This window comes from Sturnira hondurensis, unplaced genomic scaffold, assembly GCF_014824575.4.
Source record: "Sturnira hondurensis isolate 20B ecotype Veracruz unplaced genomic scaffold, ASM1482457v3 Scaffold0003090, whole genome shotgun sequence".
Classification (NCBI taxonomy): Eukaryota; Metazoa; Chordata; class Mammalia; order Chiroptera; family Phyllostomidae; genus Sturnira; species Sturnira hondurensis.
The window spans coordinates 1,163,917-1,187,717 of NW_028075721.1; the positions used below are offsets into that span (position 1 = coordinate 1,163,917).

General features: G+C 42.7%; 1 protein-coding gene and 1 non-coding gene across 10 annotated transcripts in view; both read right to left on the minus strand.

Annotated features, from left to right (window-relative positions):
* Positions 1–23,687, minus strand: part of ZFP90 (ZFP90 zinc finger protein) — a 39,770-nt gene extending 16,083 nt beyond the window's left edge. For 2 of the 9 annotated variants that reach the window (XM_037041419.1, XM_037041420.1), the window contains exons 1-4: positions 20,955–21,108; positions 20,581–20,642; positions 7,962–8,088; positions 7,528–7,623 (exon numbers count right to left, since the gene is read on the minus strand). In XM_037041419.1, the coding sequence (XP_036897314.1) occupies positions 7,528–7,623; positions 7,962–8,088; positions 20,581–20,642; positions 20,955–21,105 (436 nt within the window). In that variant the 5' untranslated portion in view covers positions 21,106–21,108. The other 7 variants (XM_037041413.1, XM_037041417.1, XM_037041412.1 and 4 more) reach the window with 7 other exon arrangements.
* Positions 15,860–15,922, minus strand: LOC118983982 (U7 small nuclear RNA). Its single transcript, XR_005065836.1, has one exon. It is a non-coding gene; the product is annotated as a U7 small nuclear RNA (small nuclear RNA).
* Positions 23,688–23,801: the final 114 nt, after the last annotated feature.

The following is a 23,801-nucleotide window of genomic DNA, read 5'->3' on the forward strand; positions in this document are numbered from 1 at the left end:
TGAAAAAGACAAACTCACTCCCATTCAACTAAAAAAGCTATTTATTGAATACAATGATGTTACAAGGATGCATTTCATGTGGCCTAGAAAGCGAGGTGTTCATAAGTGCATGGTGCATGAGTGTTAGGACTACAGAATCCTCTGCTCAATCAGACACACATATATCTCGGGCTCCCTCTCTCAGTGAAGATGCTGAGATTCAGAGATTGGTTGAATATAGGCCAGGCTCCACACACAAACCAGTGGTCTCCTTCGGGTCTTTAAGAACTATCTTTACAAAATTCCATGGCAGTAGGGTCGTATTCAGTTGGTTACAGTGCCTGTCACTCTTACAAACAGCCCACTATGAGGGTCCCCAAACAATCAGTAGCAAAATGAGTTCCTGATAGGCATCTTGGTTAATCAACAGGGGACGGTTTAAGTATAGTCACCCATTGCCAAACTATGTATCAGACAACACAAACATGGCCTTGGCATTGTGTGCACGCTAAGCATGAAACATAATAAATGTAGTTTTTAAATGGTTAATACCTTGGAAGGCCAGATCAACTTGGGAGTATCCCACCTTGCTCCACATGACATTGAGCTACACATCCCATATTTCAGCCCTCAAGGACATTTTTTTTCTGCAAAAATTATGTAGAGCCCTGGTTGGGTAGTTCACTTGGTGAGCCATCCCACACACCAAAAGGTTGCGGGTTTAAGCCCTCAGGGCATTTATCTATGGTGTGGGATCAATCTCCAGTTGGGGCATGATGGGAGGCAACCAATTGATGTTCCTCTCTCAAATCAATAAACATACCAGGTGAGGAGTAAAAAAGAAAAATTATGAAGACTGTTTGGAAGCTGCTCCATGTCCAGGATAAGGATCATGGATCCTGCTACCTGGCATGCAAGAAAGCCAGTAAGAAAGGTTCACCATCAACATCACTCATATTACTCCTCCCAATGATTTATCAAAGTGGGAAAATTTGCTTATCTTAGGGAGAAGATACTCATTATTAAAGGGGTCAATGTCCCTTCTAAATTTATCTACACTGTTGGTACCAATGAATCAACAAAGGTCTTTGAAATCCCTTTAGGAGAGCCTATGAAATTCCATTAGGGGACATTAAGGATTAGAGTGGGCTACTTAAGCATAGCTCTCAGCCACCATAGAGATTAAAAGTTAGTTTTTTTATGGTGAAATATTTCCTTGGCACACATGCTGATTTAAAGACAAATTCTATGGCAAGAGGTAATTGGATTTATACTTCTCCACAGTAAAATTAATTTGGAGGAAAATTCTTGTCTTAGTTTTGAGTTATTTTCCCATTGATCCAGTGTAGGAAGCCTGGGGCAGTGCAGAGTAAGAGAACTTAATAGTTCTGTAAAACTGACATGTTAGTTGAAAGTATAATTATGATGTTTGGAAAATGGAAAAAAGTCACTAGTAGTTTAACCACTTACAGTTCTGTTAACATTTTGGCTTGTCAGCTTCCAACAAGCTGCTTTAAATAAGTTGGTGGCAAATCTCCATGTCTTGCTGCCTTATGCTTTTATGAGTTCCCAATGTGTCCAACTCATGAGTGCTCATTAAATGTTTGTGCATCTGATCTAAAATTTATTTAAAAGCCCTCTAAAGGTCCGCTTTCTCTTTAGTACTTTACTACTTTTATTTCTCTAAAGTATTACTTAAATCTTACCTAGTATTTCCATAGAAGTAGTACAGTATGGCGATACCAACTGTATCTTGTGGCCAAGTATATCAGTTCCCACATCTAATCTGGCTTACATGCAATGTATATTTTATTTAAAGCATTTTAATATTCTATTAAATTGAAATTTCAACATGTGAAAAAAATAAACCTAAAAGCCCTCTGAATTCCAAAATACCTTTTCAGTGTCAAGACCCTGGGGCCAAAGATCCAGGAGACCTGCATCCTCCATTCAGCTGTGCCATTATATGTTGTATAAGACTGTGCAAACCATTTTATATCTTTGGTTTTCAGTTTCTTCATCTGTACAATGAAGTAGTTGGACCAGTTGATCTAATTATTTGAATGGTGAATTTTTGGAGGTGAAACTGGTTTCCATGGTGAATTCAATGTAAAAGCTACAATTGAATGCAGTTGTCAAACAATTTTAAAAATGAGTTTTGGTCATTACTGCAGGAATTTTTTTTCTATAAAAAATGCTGTAAACAGTAACAGTTAAAGTCAAAGTGTTGAAAGTCAGTAATCTCCTCCATGTAGATGTTAAAAAGCTTTATAAAGTCCAATAGGCATATCATTTCCAACAGGTTATACATGTTTGTAGTTGTTTTTACAAATTTGTAACCAGATCTGAGAATGTGGCTTTTATTTATTGGATTAAAAAAAAAAGTCTACTAGCACAGAGTTTTCTCTGCACACAACATACAAACACAAATAATTCATTACATTCTCAAGCTTTCTCTCCAGTACAAATCTTTTGATACCAAGTAGTAATATTTTAGCTAAAGCTTTCTGCACATTCTTTAATTTCAGGGTTCCTAGAGTTTATTTCGCATATGAATTCTCTGGTGTTTAGTGAGAGCCGAGCTTCGACTGAAGTTTTTCCCACATTCCTTACAAGCATAGGGTTTTTCTCCTGTATGAATTCTCTGATGATCATGCAGATTGGTTTTTTTTCGGAAGGCTCGCCCACATTCATTACATTCATAGGGTTTTTCTCCAGTATGAGTCCTCTCATGTTGAATGAGGGATGAACTCTGACTGAAGGCTTTCCCACAGTCAATACATTCATAGGGTTTCTCTCCTGTGTGGGTTCTCTCATGTTGAGTAAGTGATGAGCGTCGACTAAAGGCTTCTCCACATTCATTACATTCATAGGGTTTTTCTCCAGTATGAATTCTGTGATGCTCTATGAAACTTGTACTCCTTTTGAAAGCTTTTCCACATACATTACATTGATAGGGTTTCTCTCCAGGATGAGAAATAGGCTGTTGGCTGAAGGTCTGCTCACAATCATAGGGGCTGTCTCCAGTATGGATCCTCTGATGGTCAGAAAAGTCCGTAAAGTGACTGAAGTCTTCCCCACAGTCATTACAGTGATAGGATTTCACTTCAGACAGAGTGCTTTCATCTTGAGTAAGGGATGAGTTGTGCTTGAAATCTATGCTGTAGTTATTGCTTTGGTAAGGTTTCCCTCTCTTATGAATCCTCATATGTTTATAGAGGGATGGGCTCTGACCAAAAGCCCTGCCACATATGCTACATTCAAAAGGTTTTTCTCCTGTGTGAGTCCTCTCATGCTGGACAAGGGAAGAACATCGACTAAAGGCTTTCCCACATTCCTTACATTGAAAGGGTTTCTCTCCACTATGCGTGACCTCATGTTGAGTGAGGGACGTGCCATGCCTAAAAGACCTTCCACATAAGTTACATCGATAGGGTTTTTCTCCAGTATGAATTCTCTGGTGTTGAACGAGGGAGGAGCTACGCTGGAAGGCTTTCCCACAGAGACTACACTGATAGGGTTTCTCTCCAGTATGTGCATTCTCATGCTGACCAAGGGATGAGCTGTGCCTGAAGGCCTTCCCACATACATTACATTCAAAGGGTTTTTCCCCTGTGTGAATTCTCTGATGCTCAGTAAGCTGTGTCTTCCAGAGGAAAGTTTTTCCACAGTCAGTACACTCGTGGTGCTTCTTTCCAGCATAAATTCCCTGATCTGTGCCATTGGGGAAAGCTCCCTCTCCTTTATGAGTTTTCTCATGTTTGTTAAGTGATGACCTATGAATAAAAGCTTTTCTACATTTGTTACATTTATAAGGTTTCTTTTTTGCAAGGATATTATTCTCATTAAGTAAGTTTGAATTATGTTCCAAATTGATTCCAAGTGTATCACATTCACTAGACCTTGAAGGAATGTTCAGTTGTGTGACCAGGTCTGTGTTCAATTTAGAGTTTTCACCAAATTTATTATGCTCAAAAGTTTCCTCCGGTGTGATTTCCTTCTGGGAGGATACATCTGGACCCAGATATCTCTTCCAGCTTTCTTGGTGCCTCTCTAAATGACTACTCACATCCCAAGCATCTTCTGATGTGGCCTGTGAGAGACCATCTGTGCGAAGGGATACTTCAGATATTCTCTGCTGAAGATGTGATGATTTGGCTTCAGGCCTGGTCTTCCAGTCTGAAAGAAATCCAAAGTGCACAAGTCCCCTATTCCCTCTGTTGAAATAAACTGCTACAGCAGGAATGAAGGAATGAAAGATTCAAATTATACATGATTCTGTTTTGAGATTAGTCCTGTAGCTTGGGGAGAATACCCAAAATGGAGGAAAGGAAGAGTGAAGAGATATGATAGTGTAGACTGGAGATCCAGAGTGAATGGTAAGTCCAGAATTGGGAAGCCTACCTAGGAGGGCTGGTTAGGGAGTAAGGAAATAAGTGATTATGAGACTGTTAGGCATAGATACAAAGGGAATAGCATCACAATCTATCCTGTAGGATCCTGTCTGCTCTCCGTGACTCCTGTCCATTTTACAAACCACCAAACTCTCTATCTCCCTAATACTTCTATTTCATAATTCCTTTAAAGTCACCTCTGAGGCTCCAGATATTCAAGCCACACAGAGTAAACCTGTAGCCAGTGATCTAACAGAAATGTTTCTTTGATATTCCTGGAGATCAAGGGCTAGATGGCACAGGCTGAGAGAAATATTTCAGCAGGCAAACCATCCTTGCCCTTACAACAGGGCTGTGGTTTTAGTCTATTTACATTCTGGTTCTACACTAGCCACCTCTCTTAACAAAAAAAGGATTTGTTTTAATATGTCTAATAAATTGACCTCTAAAAACCATTAATAAATACTGAGCCCCAGTTAATGATGTACACATGGAAAAATGTAGGGGTAAAATATACTCATTCTGCAACTTACTTGGAAATGCATCAAAAAAATAAATCGGCAGATGGATGGACGATGAGATATATGATAAAGGAAATATAACAAAATGTTAACTATAGAATTTTGGTGGTAGGTATATGATGTTCACTATATAATTTTTTCAACTGCTCATACATTTGAAAACTTTCATAATGAAACATTTGGAGGGAATAACTCAGCAACTAAGGGGCCTTACCCTGTAACAAGACTTGAGTCTAAATTCCTGAGGACAGGGAATGCTTAGTATTTCTTTTAGAACACTTCTTAGTGGGACATTCAGGAAATATTTGTTGAAATAAATGCGTAATTAAGTTCTCTCCTAAGCCAGATTCCATATCAATCAATAATTTCTGACTGTCTTCTATGTGCTCTGCACCACGGACAAAATATAGAAATAAAGTAGACTCTTTAGGAGCCTGAAATCCAAGAACAAAACAAGACTCAATCTTTTGACAACTAAAAAAAACAGAAAAAGGAAAAATCATCAGATGGCATATTATTAAATCTGAATTTGTGTGGTAGAGATGATACAAATGGTATTTGTGATCAGGGAAGTAAGAAGTAAATATATTAGCATATATTAGGTTTCATGAATTAGACCTTGAACTTAAAGAACAGATGGCTTTGGGTAGACAGAAAGTATTATCGAATGAGGGAAAGTATATGCTACCCACAAAGAACATTAAAAAGAAGCTAAACCTAAATGAAGGAACAGACAGTACTGGAGGCTGATGCAGACTTTAAATCAAGGGAGTTTCTTCTTGTAATGATATATAGGAAGTAATAACAAGGTTTTTTCAGAGGTGGGTGGTTTATGAAGATAAAGCCTTAAAATTCAATATGGTACACCAAATGATGAATGGATAAACAAAATTTGGTATATGCATATAATGGAATAGATACAAAGGAATAAATACCAAGAAAATGAAGTAATACATGCTACAACATGAACCTTGAAAGCATTATGCTAAATGGAAGAAACTAGGCACATAGACCTATATATTCTGATTCCATTTATAAAACATACCTAGAATAGGCAAATCCATAGAGAGAAAAAGTAGATAGGAGCCAGGAGCTGGGATGATGGGAAATAGAAAGTGACTGCTAATGGGTATAAGGATTCTTTTGGGGTGTTAAACATGTTTTGTAATTAGATAATGGTGATGGTAACACCACTCTTATATATCCCAAAACCATTGAATCGTACACCTTAAAAGGATGAATTTTGTTTTGTGAATCATATCTCAACAAAGCTATGATTTTAAAAATCCAATATGGGTCTGGCTGGGGAGCTCAGTTGGTTAGAGCATCCAGGTACATGTAGGAGTCAACCAATGAATACACACGTGGGTGGCAGATAATAGTAATCTAACCCTGGGCTTGGTTTAAGATGTCACCAGTGGAAGTTAAAAGGCAGGAAAATCTAAGATACTTCTCAAAGGAGGAAAATAACCTGGGTTAAAAGAAAGACTAAACTGACTATGGTGTCTGGTCTAACGGGCAAGGGAAGAAAGGGGTGATGGGGAAGGTGGCAAAATGTGCTAGCTAAGGATTAAAGGGGATTAATTTAGATTTTACATCTTTTTTTCTTTTTTTAGATTTTATTTATTTATCTTTAGAGGGGAAGGGAAGGAGAGAGGGAGAGAAATATCAATGTATGGTTGCCTCTCGTGAGTCCCCTACTGGGAACTAGCCTGCAACCCAGGCATGTGCCCTGACTGGGAATCAAACCTCAATCGTGTGGTTTGCAGGCCCGCGCTCAATCCACTGAGCTACATCAGCCAGGACTAGATTTTACACCTTAGTAAGAATTGTGTGGGACTTCCAAGTGGAGGTATCCTGTAAAAAGAAAAAAGTGAGCAGGATACAAGTAAGGTTGACCGCTGAGTCTATAGCAAAACTAAAGAGCTGCAAGAACCAGAAAGCTGGTACCTTTTGGCAATAGAGAAAGAAGGGGAGGAGGCTGGAGGGCAGCCCCCCTAAGGCAAACTTCAGTAGGGGGAAAAGCAAGGAAAACCAAAGACTGAAAGTCAAGAAGCACTTAATAAGTAGGAAGACCAAGAGAGGATGATACTCGAGGAACTGTGGAGGGAGGCAATGAATCAAATCGGCATGAACACTGAATGGATGGAAGACCATGTTGTTCCCTAGACAAGTGTAGTCAGGGAAAAAAGTTTAAAAATGAGCTATGAAGGGAGGAAGAATCAAAGCTGTGGCTATTTCCTACAAGTCTGGGGCAGCCAACAGTGAAAGCAGTAAGACAAAACAAGGAAGAGACATGGAAATTCAATTATGTCTGAATGAGTAAGAAAAGGAATCATTAAGGATGGGAGACTGAGGACACCAGAGGAGAAAATAATCCATCCAGCAGGGTTACAGGATAGGGAGAGATGGTACACTGAGTGTAGAACAAAGGGGTGTCTTTTCCCCTGGGACCTACCAGCAGCAGGAACCCGTACTGGAGAAGGGAGACATACAGAGGTGTCACCCAGGAGATGACTCAGCCTCCTCTGCCAGCCTACGAGCTCCCAGGACAGCAGTTTGAAGGTTCTTCCCCTCCCTCAGCTGTGCGTTGTCTAAACTGATTCCTACAGGCCTCATTCTCACTCATTTACCTGGAGAGAAAGATCTTTGGATTTCTCCCTCTGATAGCCATGGCTCTTCTCCTTGTTCCAATTTGAAGATCACCTCTGGCTTGGAAACTTCATATCCTGCTCACAGGTAAAAACACAAGATTTGATTGTTTGTGCAAGTGATCCAAGAACCCTCCTACAAGTCAGTACTAGTCCTTGATCCTCGGGAACTCTGAAGGAAAACGAAAGGTGCACTTGAGGGTCATGCAATCAAATGATTCTGTTTCCAATTCTTTACCTAAAGAGCAGGCTCAGAAACCAGTATGGCCAGGTCCCAGAGAGATGAGTAAGCTCCAACCCGGAACACCCACACCCTGCTCTCAGTCATCCAAGCTACAGTCATAGAGCCCCACAACCTTAGCAACTGAAAAAGTAAAGACCCACCACTAGGCAATACACTGAGATGTGGTCCTTACCAAGAGAAACCAGGTTGCTGTAGTTCTCCAGCATCACGTCCCTGTACAAGCGCCTCTGAGCAGGGGCCACATGGTGCCATTCTTCCTGGGTGAAGTCCACGGCCACGTCCTTGAATGTCACTGATTCCTGTAGGATCACATTGCTGCTCAAATAGGATCAACCCCACAATCATTCCCATGGCAATACTAGTAACACACTGTAGGGTCTTTACAAACAATGATCACACATTTAAAATCCTGAGGCAGCAGTGTTGGGTTAAATATACTGGTCATTTACCTAATTGTATAATCTAATATTCAGGTCAGAAAGTCATAAGGAGCAGTATGTCCTGCAGTCCTTAGTTTTCCTTTCCCTTCAAAGCCAAGCCTTTCTATACAATCACCAATTCCCCCCTGCCCGTGCACTTCCTTTGTTACAGAATCCAAATACAGTGGAAGTAAAAAGTGGCAGCCTTCCTTCACCCCCATCACCAGCCCTAATTTATTCCCTAGAAATAACCTCTGGTAACGGTTTGGTACATATACTTGACAGTTCCTTTTCCATGTTTATTACATACGCTGTGCCTTGTTTTGTGAAATACCGTAAACATTGTTCCACAACTTATTTTTACATTTAGCTATGTATGTTGGAGATCTTCCCATAGCAGTTCATATCATTTCACCTTTTTCCTTTGAATTACTTCATAGCACTCCACAGTACGGGTGTATCACAGCTTACCCATCACCTAAAACCAACAGCACCAGTGCCCTAAGACCAACAGTCAAACCCCCATCACTCACTGAGCTCTAGCCACGCTGACCTTGCTGATCCCTGAACACATCCAACTTGTTCCCACCCAAGGCCTTTATGTTTGTTACTGCCCGCCCCCATCTCTATAAGGTTGACAACTACTTACTAGTGGTTATTTAGGTCTTAGCTCCAGCATCGCTTCCTCAGAAAAGCTGTCTTAGCACCATCCTCTAATTTACTCTCCATTGTATTACCATGTTTCATTTTCCTCCTGACACAGTCCCTCTCACTGTCCAAATTCCTGTCACCTGAACTCAGGAACCAGATGGATTCAAATAAAAAGGATACTTGTACTTCTAACCATTATCTGAGACTGCTTACTTGTTAGCTTGTCACCATGTCCTATTTGAAATTTCTCCTTAGGTCCTGGTTAGATTTCTATCTCAAGAAGGATACAATAAAGTATGGCAAAGACAGTACAACAAGATGTTGAAAGCAGAGCCACGAGTTTGCTGGAGCAGTGAGGGAAGGTTACTTGGAGGTTTCTGCCTTAGTCCATGACCTTCTCCCCATGTGGTAGAGTACAGCTGAACGGGACCTCTTTCAGTTTCCTGGGAAGCACTGGTCTCTCCCCATGGTCCCACCACTCTTTCTTTCCCTTGCAATTCCATTCATACCTTTCATACTTCAGATGTTGGTTAGCAGATTTTTAGTGAAGCCTTCTGATCCCCAATGAAGGGTTAATCCCTGTATTAGGTGCTTTAAGCCACTTGGCACACCCACAACTATCCAAGTAGACCTAATAATCTATGTAATGACTGTTTTCCTAGTTAGACTGGTGAGCATTAATGAGGGCAACTATATATTTGTTTTTAAATTTTTTTAAAATATATTTTATTGATTATACCATTACAGTTGTTCTATTCCCCCCCTTCAATCCCTTCCACCCGCACCCTCCCTCCCCCACCATTCTGCCCCCCTTAGTTTATAACCACGTGTCTCAAGTTCTTTGGATTCTATATTTCCCCCACTCTTCTCGCCCTCCCCTCTATCTATTTTCTACGTACCATCTATGCTATTTTCTGTGCCTTCTCCCCCCTTCTCCCCCTCCCACCCCCCTGTTTCTAACTCTCCATGTGTTCTTCATTTCTATGGTTCCACTCCTGATCTAGCTGTCCTCTTGGTTTGCTTTTGTTTTAGGTGTGGTTGTTAATAGCTGTGTGTTTGCTGTCCTTTCACTGTTCATATTTTTCATCTTCTTTTTCTTATATAAGTCCCTTTAGTATTTCATATAATAAGGGCTTGGTAATGATGAACTCCTTGAATTTGATCTTATCTGAGAAGCACTTTATCTGCCCTTCCATTCTAAATGAAAGTTTTGCTGGATAAAGCAATCTTGGCTGTAGGTCTTTGGATTTCATGACTTGGAATACTTCTTTCCAGCCCCTTCTTGCCTGTAAGGTCTCTTTTGAGAAATCCGCTGACAGTCTGATGGGTACTCCTTTGTAGGTGACTGTCCCCTTATCTCTTGCTGCTTCTAGGATTCTCTCCTTCATTTTGGTCTTGGCTAATGTAATGATGATGTGCCTTGGTGTGTTCCTTCTTGGGTCCAACTTCTTTGGCACTCTCTGAGCTTCCTGGATTTCCTGGAAGTCTATTTCCTTTGCCAGACTGGGGAAGTTCTCCTTTATTATTTGTTCAAATAAGTGTTCCACTTGTGGCTGTTTCTTTCCCTCTTCTGGTACCCCTATAATTCGGATGTTGGAACGATTAAAGATGTCCTGGAGGTTCCTAAGCCTCTCCTCATTTATTTGAATTCTCATTTCTTCATTCCTTTCTGGTGGGATGTTTTGTTCTTCCTTCTGGTCCATTCCATTGATTTGAGTCCCAGTTTCCTTTCCATCACTATTGGTTTCCTGTGCATCTCCCTTCATTTCAATTAGTTTAGCCTTCATATATTCCTCTAATTTGTGACTTTGTTCCTCTAATTTGTGACTATAATCTACCAGTTCTGTGAGCATCCTGATAAATAGTGTCCTGAATTGTGCTTCTGAGAGGCTGGCAATTTCTTGGTCGCTGAGAGTTATTGGCTCTTGGACTTTGAGTTCTTCTTATGCCATCTTTCGGGTTGTTCGTGCCTGTTCCATAGCAGGATCAGAGCCCTAAAATGTTCACTAGCACAGGGCAACTAAGTCGCTGAGTTGTGACATTGTATGTGGGGGCGGGGTCAAAGAGGGACAATGGCTCTCACCGGTGCCGCAGGGCAACTAAGTCGCTGAGTTGTGACGCTATATGTGGGGACAGGGTCAAAGAGGGACTCTGGCGTCCCGTCTGCCGCCTGCCGCCCCGGCCCTCACCGGTGCCGAAGGGCAACTAAGTCACTGGGTTGTGACGCTGTATGTGGGGGCGGGGTCAAAGAGCAACAATGGCTCTCACCGGTATTGCAGGGCAACTAAGTCGCTGGGTTGTGACGCTTGTATGTGGGGGCGGGGTCAAAGAGGGACTATGGCATCCTGTCCGCCGCCTGCTGCCACGGCCCTCACCAGTGCCGCAGTTGCTGCCGTCACCTGGCCCACGCGTTTTGTCCCACTGCTCGCGAGTGTGCCACCGCCGTCAGCCCTCGCCCCCTGGGGCCTGTGTGGTCTGTCTCACTCTGCGCGAATATGCGCCCGCCGTCTGCCCCGCACCCCAACTGGTTCCGGTCTGCCTGCGCACCTGGGTCGGGGGCCCTGTCCTGCCCGACCCAGCTCGCTGCTGGCTCCGCCCCTCTTACCGTCCCGTTGAACGGTTAGATGTAGTCGGACTTCCGTACAATTCAATTTTATGTCCTTTGGTTGTGTCTTTGTTTCTCCAAACCTTTGTTTTATTCAAACTTGGTTGTGGGAGAAGGCACAGTGTTTCCACCTATGCCTCCATCCTGACGGAAGTTCCTGTTTTTAAATTCTAAACACTAGTGTTCCACAAGTGCCTGACCCCACTACACATCTGTTTCCTAATTGAATTGAGCCTTAAGGAGACAGCTGAGATCTGAAATTTAGAGAAATAGGAGTAGGCCGATCTACTGAGTGAGATGCATGACTGCATTCGCAGGTAACACTGGCCCCTCCATGTCATCATAGCCCTGTGGTTGTGTCCCTACGGGACAGGGAAGGGTTGAAATGTAGCAGATTTTTCTGACCAAGGTTAGGTCCAGATAAAATGACACTAGGTATTTACTAGGTGTCTGACTTTACCATATGCACTGAGGCAGAATAAAAGTGCCAATGAAAAAATACCGCAGCCCTTGAATAAGTTTCAGTTTATTTTAAAACGTGTTATTTATTAGAGCATGGGATGAGACCATGCATAGTAAAGTGAGGAGCTACAATTGTGCAGTGCAGGGAAGACTGGGAGAGGCACGGAAGCTTCAAGATAGGCTCTACACTAGGCTTTAAGAAGTAGCATTTAGATGGAAGAAGGAATAGTGGGAACCCAATCCACAGCTGAGAAGCTTGAGAAGGGAAGCTAGACTGGAGATGGACATGGCCATTAGGAGAAAAAGGGTTTGGACAAAGGCAGGCATTTTGAGTTAGGCTATGAGAAATAACACCCTCTCCCCTTTGCCTACTCTGTCCTCTACACATACAGGCCCTTTGGTTTAGTTAGAGATGGTTGGCGGCCAACCTGGATTCCTTTGCTTACCTGGTCGCCCATATTTAACACAAGGTCTCCTGACTTTATTCTCCTTCCCCACATAGGTTGCACTAATGGTAAAGAACATGCTGACCAGTGAACAAATGTCCAGTCCAGCCACTCATGGCAGGGCAGCAAGTAGCCTCTGTTCTACTCTTGGTCCCACAGACTCTTTTCCTTACGCACCACTGGCCACTTCTCTGGAACACAAATTTGGTCATGCCTTACAAACCTTTAATTTCCCCCACTTGCCCCTGTTCCTACCATCTCACCTGTCCGCACCACCATCTCTTACCTGGACGATTGCTAAATCCTAACTTGCCTCCTTTCTCTTCCACTCAGGTCTAACTCCCAAGTCTGTTTTGACATAAAACAATTAAAGTAATCTTATTAAAACATGCCCAATCAAGTCACTATTTTGCTTTAAAGCCTCTAATGCATCTCAGTTCAGCCCAATTAAAAGCCAAATCTTTACAGTGGCCTACGTGGGCTTTCCCCAGCTGGCCCCCACTGTCGCCCTGCCTTCATTTTGCTTCCCTACATAAAACAGCAGCCCCACCGTGTCACTCTTATTTTCCTTTTCCATAGTCCTCACCACGACGCATCATATTTCTGTTTACAGTCTGTATCCCAAAGCAGAAAGTCAACTCCAGGAGGGCAGGGATTTTATTTTATGGTGGAATTTCCACCACCTAGAGAACAGGCCTAGCACACAGTGGGTGCTCCACAAACACTGAATAAATATGTTTCTTAGGATTCAAAATTAGATTCCTTAGTGTGAGTTTCAGAGCCCTTCATTAACTTACTCCACAGCCTCAGCTCTCTCTGGCTTCTCCCCTCTACACCGTAACTCAGCGTGCAGAAGAGTCAGAGCCCTCTGAAATCAAAGGATCTCTTTGGTCTCTGCAAGTACTATTTCAAAACACTAGGCCTTTCCTCCTCTGCCTAGATAACACACCTTCTCTCTTTAGGGGTTCATTCCTATCCCCAGGTCTGGTCTAAGAGCCTCTCTACCCACCCCCCTGACCATGGCTCCTCACCCTGGGCCCCTCTCCAGCACGGTTCATAGCACACATGACGTGGTATCTGTTACTTAACATTCACTCTGCTCCTAGAGGGTCAAGACCTTGTCTCAGGCACCTTCAAATCTCCACAACCATTTTGGTACATGAAAAACAATCAAGAGTTTCAAAGATTAGGTAAAAATATACTATGAGATCCATGGTGTGAGTTAGCCACTCAGAGTTAGAGCAACTTTAGGGCATTCTCATCACTGCAGGTCAGACCTCGGACTGTAATAAAATGACCTAGTAACACCTTGTAGATACCACTCACCCTTCTTCCAGATATAATGGGACTTCATCAACACCTTTTAACACAACATGCAGATGATTTATTATAGAACTGTATGCCTGAAACTATGTAATTTTATTAATGTCACCTCAATGAATACAATAAAAAAGTAAAAAAAGATAACAAGTTTCAAATGCTTCCCTTTCTCATGCTGACATAAAAGGACCCGGGCCAAAAGTAAAGCCCAAAGCCAAGAACTGGAAACAGGATATACTAAGCTGATGAGGCTCAATTTAATGGGCCCCTAGAAAGCTCTACACCCAGTCAGTATGTAATATCCTCGGTAAACTGCAGACCTCCCAGAGAGCCAGTTTTCCCATCTATAACGTGGGTTCTCAGAAATAAAGAAGTTTTGCCCTGGCTGGTGTGGTTCAACAGGATGAGCGCTGGCCTATGAACCGAAAGGTTGCCAGTTGGATTCCCAGTCAGGGCACATGTCTGAGTTGCGGGCCAGGTCCTCAGCGGGGGGCATGTGAGAGGTAACTGATACATATATCTCTTGCACATTGATGTTTCCCTCCTTCTCTTTCTTCCTCTCTTTTCCTCTAAAAGTAAATAAATAAAATATTTTAAAAGAAAGTTTTAAGAGCAGATGAGTGGAAAGAACACTTCCTAAAAGGACAATGTGCTAATATAAACAGTCTTTCAACTCTAACATATACCAATCGTAGAGCAGAAATCAGCTCAAATTCTAACTCAGGAAACTGTAACTCTGAAACTTCACAAAACTTAAAACCAGAGAAGGGCAACTAATATGTAAAAGTAATCTAATTTGCAAATACTACCACTCCAAGACTACATTAGTTTGCCCAGTAAGAACACAATAATTTTACTGGCATATGGTATGGTGTTTCTACTCAAGTTCTTGGTGCTTTCTGACACCAAACCAATAATAGTTTTGGTAAGCTGTTGAGTCAATAGCATACCTAACAATTGAGTACAGTAAGGAGAAAATTACTATTAGCCTTTACACACATACACAAATGCCCTATTAAGCTAACAGCATTACCATACAGGAGTGTCCAACCTTCCTGCATCTCTGCAACACACTGGAGGAAAAGTTGTCTTGGGCCACACATTTAAAACATTGCAACGCATAATCACAAACACATCTCATAATGTTTTAAGTAAATTTACGACTTAGTGTTGAGCCACATTCACAGCCGTCCTAATCTGCATGAGGCTCGAGGGCCGCACGTTGGACACCCCTGATAGTATTCCAACTGGAAATCTGGACTCTACATTTTCTTTCATGCTCTGGAATCACCAAGGGCCTCAAAAATGTCTCCTATATGCAGTCCCTACTCTTCATCTTTCAAACTAGTTCAAATTCTCCTGTGCCAAAAATGCCATTAAGCCAGGCAGTAACTTTCTACATCTACACTGTCTAATATAGTAAACCACGAGCCACATGTGGCTACTGGGTCTTGCAATGTGGCTAGTCCAACAGGATGTGCAGTAAGTGTACAATACACACTGGATCTCAAAGACTTAGGATGCCCCCCCAAAAGTAAAAAACCTCATTAATAATTTAAAATATTGATTCACAAAGAAATAATAATATTTTAGCTACACTGGGTTAAATAATATATTACAAAAATGAATTTCGCCTGTATCTTTCTACATTATGGCCACCAGAAAATTTAAAATTACACTGGCAGCTTGTATTTGTCTCAGACAGCACTGTTCTGCATCTCCGCCTCGGGCCACCCTCTCTAGGCCACTGAGCCACCTTTCTCCCAAACTCTGCCTCCTGCCCGACACCACATGCTTCCACCATGTGCAATCTCCGCCCTGATGGCATCACTCTGATTTGTGCCTCCTGGCCGTGTACATACTACTCTGTCTGGGCTACAGGAGGAATTCCTAGTCATCCTTCTAGAACCAGTGCAATGTCCCTTCCAGGGCTTTCCAGGTCCTCCATCCTCCCCCACCCCCTTCAGTACTTGGTCTACATCTCCACTTCAAAATGGGCTGTTTACTCGTGATCTTCTCCCTCAGTAATTTATAAAACTCCTTTTCCTTTTAGTATCTCCAGAACCAAGCATATTGAAATTGTCCACAATCCCGTGGGCAATCTAAAAAAACTTGCCCATGCATGGAGGGCCTTGCCAAACAACTTTTTTTAATGCCTGGGGGATAGAGGAGTCTTCCAGTAAAAACTATAAAACCAACAAGACAAATTTAAAAAAAGCTGTAAGAACTTCAAACAACTTTTAGAAGCCCCAGCTAACATATGGTACATTAAACTTTCACCACAGGCCAGGCACTGAGCTCAGCCATGTATGCACACCCTCTCACGGAAGTCCCACGTTGAAGCCTTACTGTCACCCGAGGGGAGCGGGTCCCCTTCCTTGACTGGGTCTGAAACGTGACCCTGGTTAAGAACCACTGCCCGGCAGGGAGCAGGCACCCCAAAACTGGCTGCACGAACAGAGCCTGGGAAACTCCTGCTAGAGGAAAACAGGAGTCATTTTGAAGACTTTTTTAAAAATGACAGCTCAGTGAATTAAATCCTTGGATTATAAAAAGGAGCGGCAAACAGAAAACGATGACGTGAACAGCCAAATCTAAAAGCTGGTTCCTCTTAAACACTAGCCAACCAGAGAAACTGATATATCAAGTAAAAAAAGAAAACAAATAAGTGAATTTAAAGAGGATAAGCAAACTATAAAATATAGCAGCAGTATGTTAAGAAATGTGAAAAATTTTAATGAATAGTTTTTAATTCTAAAGTACCAAGGTTGACACAAAAAGGTAGAAACCTTAATAACTGAGGAGGAAACAGAGGAAATTGTTCCCAAATCATCCTCGCTATAAAAATACTGGACTAAATATTTTATAGATAAATTGTTTTAAGACAGAAAAAGATGAAAAGCAACCTAAAGGTCTACAAATTAAGGATAAGCAAGACACCAAGAGTTGTCAAAGATCTCTTTCCCTGAGGGCTATTTTACTTAAGGATACAGATGTAAAGAATGTTTTAAAATTGTGTTTTCAAAACATTATTTACTGTAACCAATGGGATTTTATCTGAGTATTATTTATAATAGTAAAAATCTTAGAAACAACCTAAATGTCCTATGAGAAATGGTTAACAAATTTTGGTGAGTCCATGCAAAGCAATATAACACAACCACTGAAAGTGATACAGAAAAATCCTCATAAAAACTGTATGAAATTTAAAATATTGTAATTGAAAATGTTTAAGGGAAAAATATGCACAGGTAGGAAAAAAGGAAACTCATAAAAAAAACAGAAATGTTAAAGAAGAGGTAACAAATGACTTTCTTCTATGAAAAAGTCTGTATTATATGTATGCTTTATAATAAGATATATTTTAATCAAATAAAAATAGTACCAGACATAGAAAAGTCAGGAAAAGAATATTTTAGGGTTCTTTTCCCCTCATTTTTTTTAATCCTTGCCCTAAGAAATGCTTAAAGAGAAGGGAAGGCGGGGGGGGGGGGGAGAAACATCCATGAGAGAGAAATGCTGATTGGTTGCCTCTTGCCTCTGACCGGGGACCAAAACCACAACCTAGGCATGTACCCTGACCAGGAATTGAACCTGCAACCTTTCAGTTTATGGGACGACACTCCACATTGGCCAAGGCAAGATCCTATTTTTGAAACAGGCCTTAGAGGAATAGGTTTTGACATCTTAACATATTCCTGTAAAGACAAAATTTCTTAAAACTGGTCTATAAAAGTCATGTTGTTTCATACAATTATTTTACCAAATAATTAGGGTCACTATAACTAGAAAAATATAATTTTTGCTATGTAAGGAGCAGAAAATGCAGAAAGTATAAAAGTGCTGCTTGGGGCTAAGTGGTTATGTTTGCTCATGTGATACTCACTTACCACGCGTGTACTTTGGAGCAAGCGATGAAAGGAGTTAGATGGTGCTCCCATAAAAGAACTGCAAGTCCAGTACAGAGGTGGGTGGGTAAACACATGACTCCATATGACATTAGAACAGTTCTATGACAAGTATGCACAAGTGCTACGAGAACCCACAAGGAGGGCCACCTGACCTCACCCAGGGTAAGGAGTGTGTGAGCTGAGGGTAAAGACCAGCTCCAGCCAGCTGATGAAGAGGCTAAGAAAAGGGACTTCTGGAGAGAGGGAGCTCAAACATCCCTGACTGCAAATATCCCGACCTAGTTCAGCGAGTGGCTTGGCTTCCCCTGATGACCCAAGGAGCATGCTGTCTGAGTTCGGGTGACCCAAGCCAGCTTTTGCTGGGCCTGTTCATCCCGATGGTCTACCCACACAGCTCTTAGGATCTGGAATCAACAGAGGCCAGGCCCAGTCCCTCTCCACTTGCTCCCTGTCAAGGTAGAACACCAAGAAACCTGGTCTCCACATGAAGTTTTCTTTTAAACTTTCCCTATTTCTTGCTGTTCTTATGGCTTCAGCTTTAAGGAAGGTAAACACCTTTTTTATTCCTAATTAAACAGTGAGTATGCATATTAGAAAAGAATACACAGTATTTTACATAGATATAGCCATGAATGATCTTACAGATTCTAAGGATTTTCAGGGTACCCCCTACCCATCTCAGCTCCCATTCCCTTCCCACTGTAGCCACTACAGGTATTTCTTAGCCAAGCCGTGGGGGAAGATCACACCCATCCAAACACCTCTCCAAAGGAGCTACAACTTTCAAACTCTTGCTCCAACACCTCATCATTCACAACAACCTTTAAAACGAAGAAGAAACTGTACTGGCTTCCTGCTCAAAAACACTGGCTCAAAGAGACTAGGCTCCCTGCTGCTCCCTGAACACAGCACACATCCTGCCGTTTTCGGAGAAGTCTTTCCCAGACTTCCTTCAAGTCTGCTCAGGTGTCACCAATAAGCGTAAGGCTCACCCTAGCCACCCTATTTAAAACTGCACTCATGCCACAATCTCCCTTGTCCCCCACTCAATCCTCCCTACCTTTCTCTACTTTTAGTTATTTTTCTGAGGTACTGTCACCTTCTAGGACATCATATAATTTTTCTGTTTATTCCTTCTAGGATGTAAGCTCCACAAAAGCAGAAACCTTTATAAATTTGGTTCACTAATATATCCCAGCCACCTACAAAAGAGTTTTAACACATATTTCGGTGACTATCTGCTAAATGAATACATGAAGGAAGAATAAATGGGTTATTAAGGCCAAAAGAAAGAAGTCCAAACTCCCTTCTATTCTCAACTACCTATTGCCTACAACCCACACACACTGTCACATGGGACATTTTCACAAAAATTCCCCTCACCTTCCTACCTCCCAACTCCCCTGACCCACACAACCAATCAGCTCTACCTTCATTTCACCCATTTAGACTCTGCTCCTATTCCAAGGAGTCTCCCCAGGCTTTCTGACGAGCAGAACTTCCTCCCCCTGTCTGTACTCACAGCAGCAGCTGGACCTCCACAGCAGCACTGACACCGCCCTCCTTGTGTTCTGGTTCTGCATGAGGCTGTCTGGCCCCAGTAATTAACTTTCTGGATAAGTAGTCACTAGACTCAATTACTCATCTCTTGCATTTTAGAGGGCCATGCTCGGGGAAAGGGAACCAACTATAAAGGGAAATTTCTGCCTAAAAGGCCCCTGTTGTAAGTTCACTGTTCCATTCTGTCCCTTCAGCCTGAGTTAGGTAACCCAAGTGGACTAAAGAGCTATTCCATGAGAATAGCATAAGTGATCCAGCATGCTTGGGGAAACATAACTTTAAAAGTAAAGCTGAAAGCAGTCCCTGAAACTCACTGCTCAGAACACAAATCCACGTTCGCCATTAAAAAGGCAACCCACCTCTGCAGAAAGGATCAACACCCCCATGAGTGTTAAGTCATCCTAACTCTCACAGCCTACTGAGATAGGAAGTGCTGATGGCAGTGAGTTGCTCTGGCTCGCCTCAAACCAAGTAACGGTCTTACATTAGTATGTTACTCGGCTTACTCCTTAAGGCTCACTCCTGTAAAACAAAAACATATAAGAAGTAAAGGATATAAAGGCATTTTGTATCATTTTATATGGTGTTTAATTTACTGTTAACTGTTTTTAAAGGACATTACTGATTGGTATTTTTATCTAGACCGATTTTGTCTCACATACATAGCCATTAGAATATGATTTTTCCTTAATTCTAAAGAGAGTGTGGATTAAAATACCATCTGGACCTTGTTATAATTTCACCAATATATTCTATGTAAATCAGTGGACAAATTCAGAGTTGTGATGCTTCTAGAAAATGCCTTCTCCTGCACAAGAATAAACAGGTTCACAAATCAGCCTCATATTAATTACCCTGAAGACTGGACATGTGGGGATGTGCACTATTATGCCTTTGTTAAAGCAGAAAAAGACGTGAAAATCTATGTGACAGGTCTTCCTTGGTTCCTACCCCCTCCCACCAGCCCTTCCCCAAGACAACCTATCTCCAGCCTCTTACTCCGCAAATCCTGACCAGGATTCTTAGGACCCTTATGGTCTCTGTTTCCTGGATTAGAAGCTTGGCTCCTCTCTCCTTCACTCACTGACAGTCACTTCCTCCTGTACAGTTCCCTAACCTGTCACTTCACCTTCTCCATTCCTTACTGACAAGAGTTCAAGAACTTGGCTTGGCACTCAGAATTCTCAACCTTGACCCTTTCTAAAACATCCATTCTCAACTCCTTCCAGAAGAGACCACATGACCCTGGTCCCTTCCTCCCCCTAGCTCTGGACACCTTGGGTTTCACGTGGCTGGGAGGCTCCAAGGGGGCGACCGAGCCAGGAAGGAGTCTCCAGAATATGTATACAATGCTCCAAACACGTTCTGGAGCCTCGCTGGATAGGATATCAGGAGTAGAAAGATCCTTGCTGCTCACCTGGGCTGTCGGAGGCCTTGGGGTCATTCCTGCCTCCTCCGGGCCTGCTTCCCAGACAGGGGCTAGGGAGAGAAGAGAGGGCCCACTCACCCGGCTGCAACCACCGACCCCACCGCGTCCCACCGGGCCTTCCTCCGCCCCTCAGATACTTCTCCCGGGAGAGGGGTGAAGAAGTGTCTCAGCCCCTCATGACCTGCCCTTCCCCCTCTTCCAAATTAAAGGCTCACCGAGTCCAGGACACCCTCCTCTAGCCACGCCCAGTCCCCCTGGCCCCAGCTGGATGGTGGGCGCGGCAGGATGGAGGTGGTGTTAGGACCCGGGTACTCAGAATCACTGTCTCTTAGAGTTTCCAGATTTTGCGATCTCAGGCCCACCCAAGGTTTGGAACGTCTCCTCCCGCTCCCGCTGCCGGCTCAGTCCTCTCCAACTGCAATATGTAGAGGTGCGGCCCAAAGCGGCCTTGGCCGCACCGGGGCTGGACAATGGCCGCAGTGGCGGAGCAGAGCCGGAAGTGCGCCTGCGCATGTGGAGCCTTATTTCCCGCAACCCTGGTTCCCAGCGAGCGCGCGGACTACACTTCCCAGAGACCTCCGCGCGTGGGTTTTCAGAGGTCCCTGGAGGACACCGCGCATCTTTCTGGAGGCAGCAGTGGAGTGTGCTGTGAGGAACCAGCGAGTTGGAGCGGGGCTTGAGTACTCTGAGGTCCACTTCTTGCAATAAGTCACTGGGCGCCTACTTTTGTGGCTGGGGCACGCTGCTAGTGGCGGGATACAGCAGTATATCAGACAGAAAAGACCCTGCTTTGGAGGAGCGGCTTGCACACCTATAGACTATAGCGACAATAAAAACGTAAACAGATCAGCAAAAAAGTTTAGGGACAGATTTCAGTTATGGGAACAACAGTGAAGGGGGTGGGGCAACGTTGCAGCTTCAATACAAAATGTTTTTTATTTCTTTGCCACCTTACCAAACACTGGTTTGAACACTGACTCACCAGACCACACCTACTACGACTAAGACACTTGATGAGATATTTAATGATATTACAGGAGAGAGAAAAAAAAAAGAACCTCCAGATAAATCTGTGGACAAAGCAAACGGTGCTACTACCACATTATTTCATTCCTTGGTATTTCATTGCTCAGGATTTTGTGCTTGGGACGAGTTATAAATAATAAAAAATTTCAACCCCAAGATAGGTGAAAGCCAGGTACAACTATCAGATTTATATAACTGTTTTATAGATTACAAATGATCAGTCTTCATTTCCTAGACTCAGACTTAACCTTAGAATATCACATATTCACATCGTAGAAAATGATTACAACTTAGTGTTCCTTTTTGTTACATTGCTTTATCAAGAGGATGGATGTTTTAAAAAAAATGTTTTCTACCACTGCTGCATGATTATAATGCTCTGGAACAAGAAGAAAGCATAATTTGGAAGTATGAATGAGTGGTTTAAGGAGGCCTCTCTGAGTTACTTAGTAGCTGAGACTTAGAGAGGCAACTGCAGGAACATGAGAGAAAAGACTTCCAGGCTGAAGGCACTGAGGGTGCAGAAGCCCGAAGTTGGAAATAAGCTTGATGTGTTTTGGAAAGAGATGTCTAATGTGGTGCAGGAGAGTGAGTGGAGTAGAGGCAGGAGCAGGCTGGCTGGGGTGGCGTGATGGAGCAAGGTTCTGGAGGCTGTGATAAGGGGTGTGGACTTGGAGTGTGAAGGGAGCCACCAGAGTAGCTAGCAGCAGCTGCGAAGTCACTTACTGCTCTGTGAGGGGATAAGAGAAACTTTTCCTGTTGTCCCAGAATTGGTAACCAGGACCCACCGCTGAGATTAAATTATTCTGCATTCTAAAGAGAGGCAAAACATCTGAGACTAAATACCCTCAGATCTTACAGAGGTGCCCTGCTACTATTATTAACCATTACCTCAATGCCACCCCCTAATAAAGAGATTAGGATGGGAAGGGAGAATTCTCAGAACAGGAAGGCCTCCACCTAGTGGGTAATATGATGTTCTACTGCTCACCCCCAGGATGAATGTGAGAAAGAAAACCACTCAAATGTTGACAGCACCCAGAGAAGGGGAGGGTTTATAAACTATCAAACGCTTCCCCAAGCAATGTTAAAAGGAATTAGAGAACAGGCTGAGTGTTAGGAGAGCAGCTTGAGTTTCCATTGTTTGTGTAGTAAGTGATAAGCTGGAAAATAATTGGGTTTAAACCCTCTGGTCCCCAGGAGGGGTGGGGCAGCTCAGAACACTAAGAGGCGGTGGAACTACATAGGGGAGGTGGAAGTGAAGCCAGATTTCCCAAGTTGTGTGTTGGTAGGTTTCCTCTAAGGAACTCACAAATGCACTTCCATTTCTGCCAGTATGGCTAAACAATTTTTTGATGGTGGATGCAGTATTTTCGAAATCTTTTAAAATGTATTGGTGACCTGGCCAGTGTGGCTCAGTTAGTTGGAGCGCCATCCCATAGACCAAAAGGTCATGGGTTCGATTTCTAGTCAGGGCATATACCCAGCTTGTGGGTTCAATCCCCAGCTAAGGCACACAGGGTCTTCAGGTGAGGATAAAAAGTGCATTGGCGAGCTGGAAAATTCATAAGGAATGCACAGAGGCCAAAAATGAAGTAAAAATAATAACTTATAGAGGGAGCTAGGACACTGAAAACTAGTTTTCACCTGAAAGATATTTGCCAAAGAACCTTGTTTTTCATGGTTCTATAGGCACAGGTACCAGATGATGAAACTCAAGTACCATCCACACACACACACATACCCCAATATGAATTGGGACTCCCAGGATGAACACAGGTAAGTTGCCTGTTTCAAAACTTGGCCTTGAGTGGAAGAGGCAGAAAACATCTGTGAGAATTTGTAACTACAAACTGGTCCTTATGTAGTTTTGTAGCCTGAATGCACAGTCCCTAGGTCCTCTAAAAAGCTGCAAGCTGAGAATTTAGTTTATATATTGGTCCCAGGCTAACAATGCTTCCAGGAATCTGGCAGAAGCAAACACAAATCTTACCTGGAGAAACTGGCCTTCAGCCCAGGCTTCCTCAAATATGATCCCAAGAAATATGAGCTCAGAGTCTGGAATTACAAAACACAGAAAACAAGGACCCATGAATGACAGAGAGTAGGAAAAAAAATAGCACAATCAGTTGATAACAACTTCAGATATAGGGAGTTCTCAGACAAGAATTTACAATTGGCCT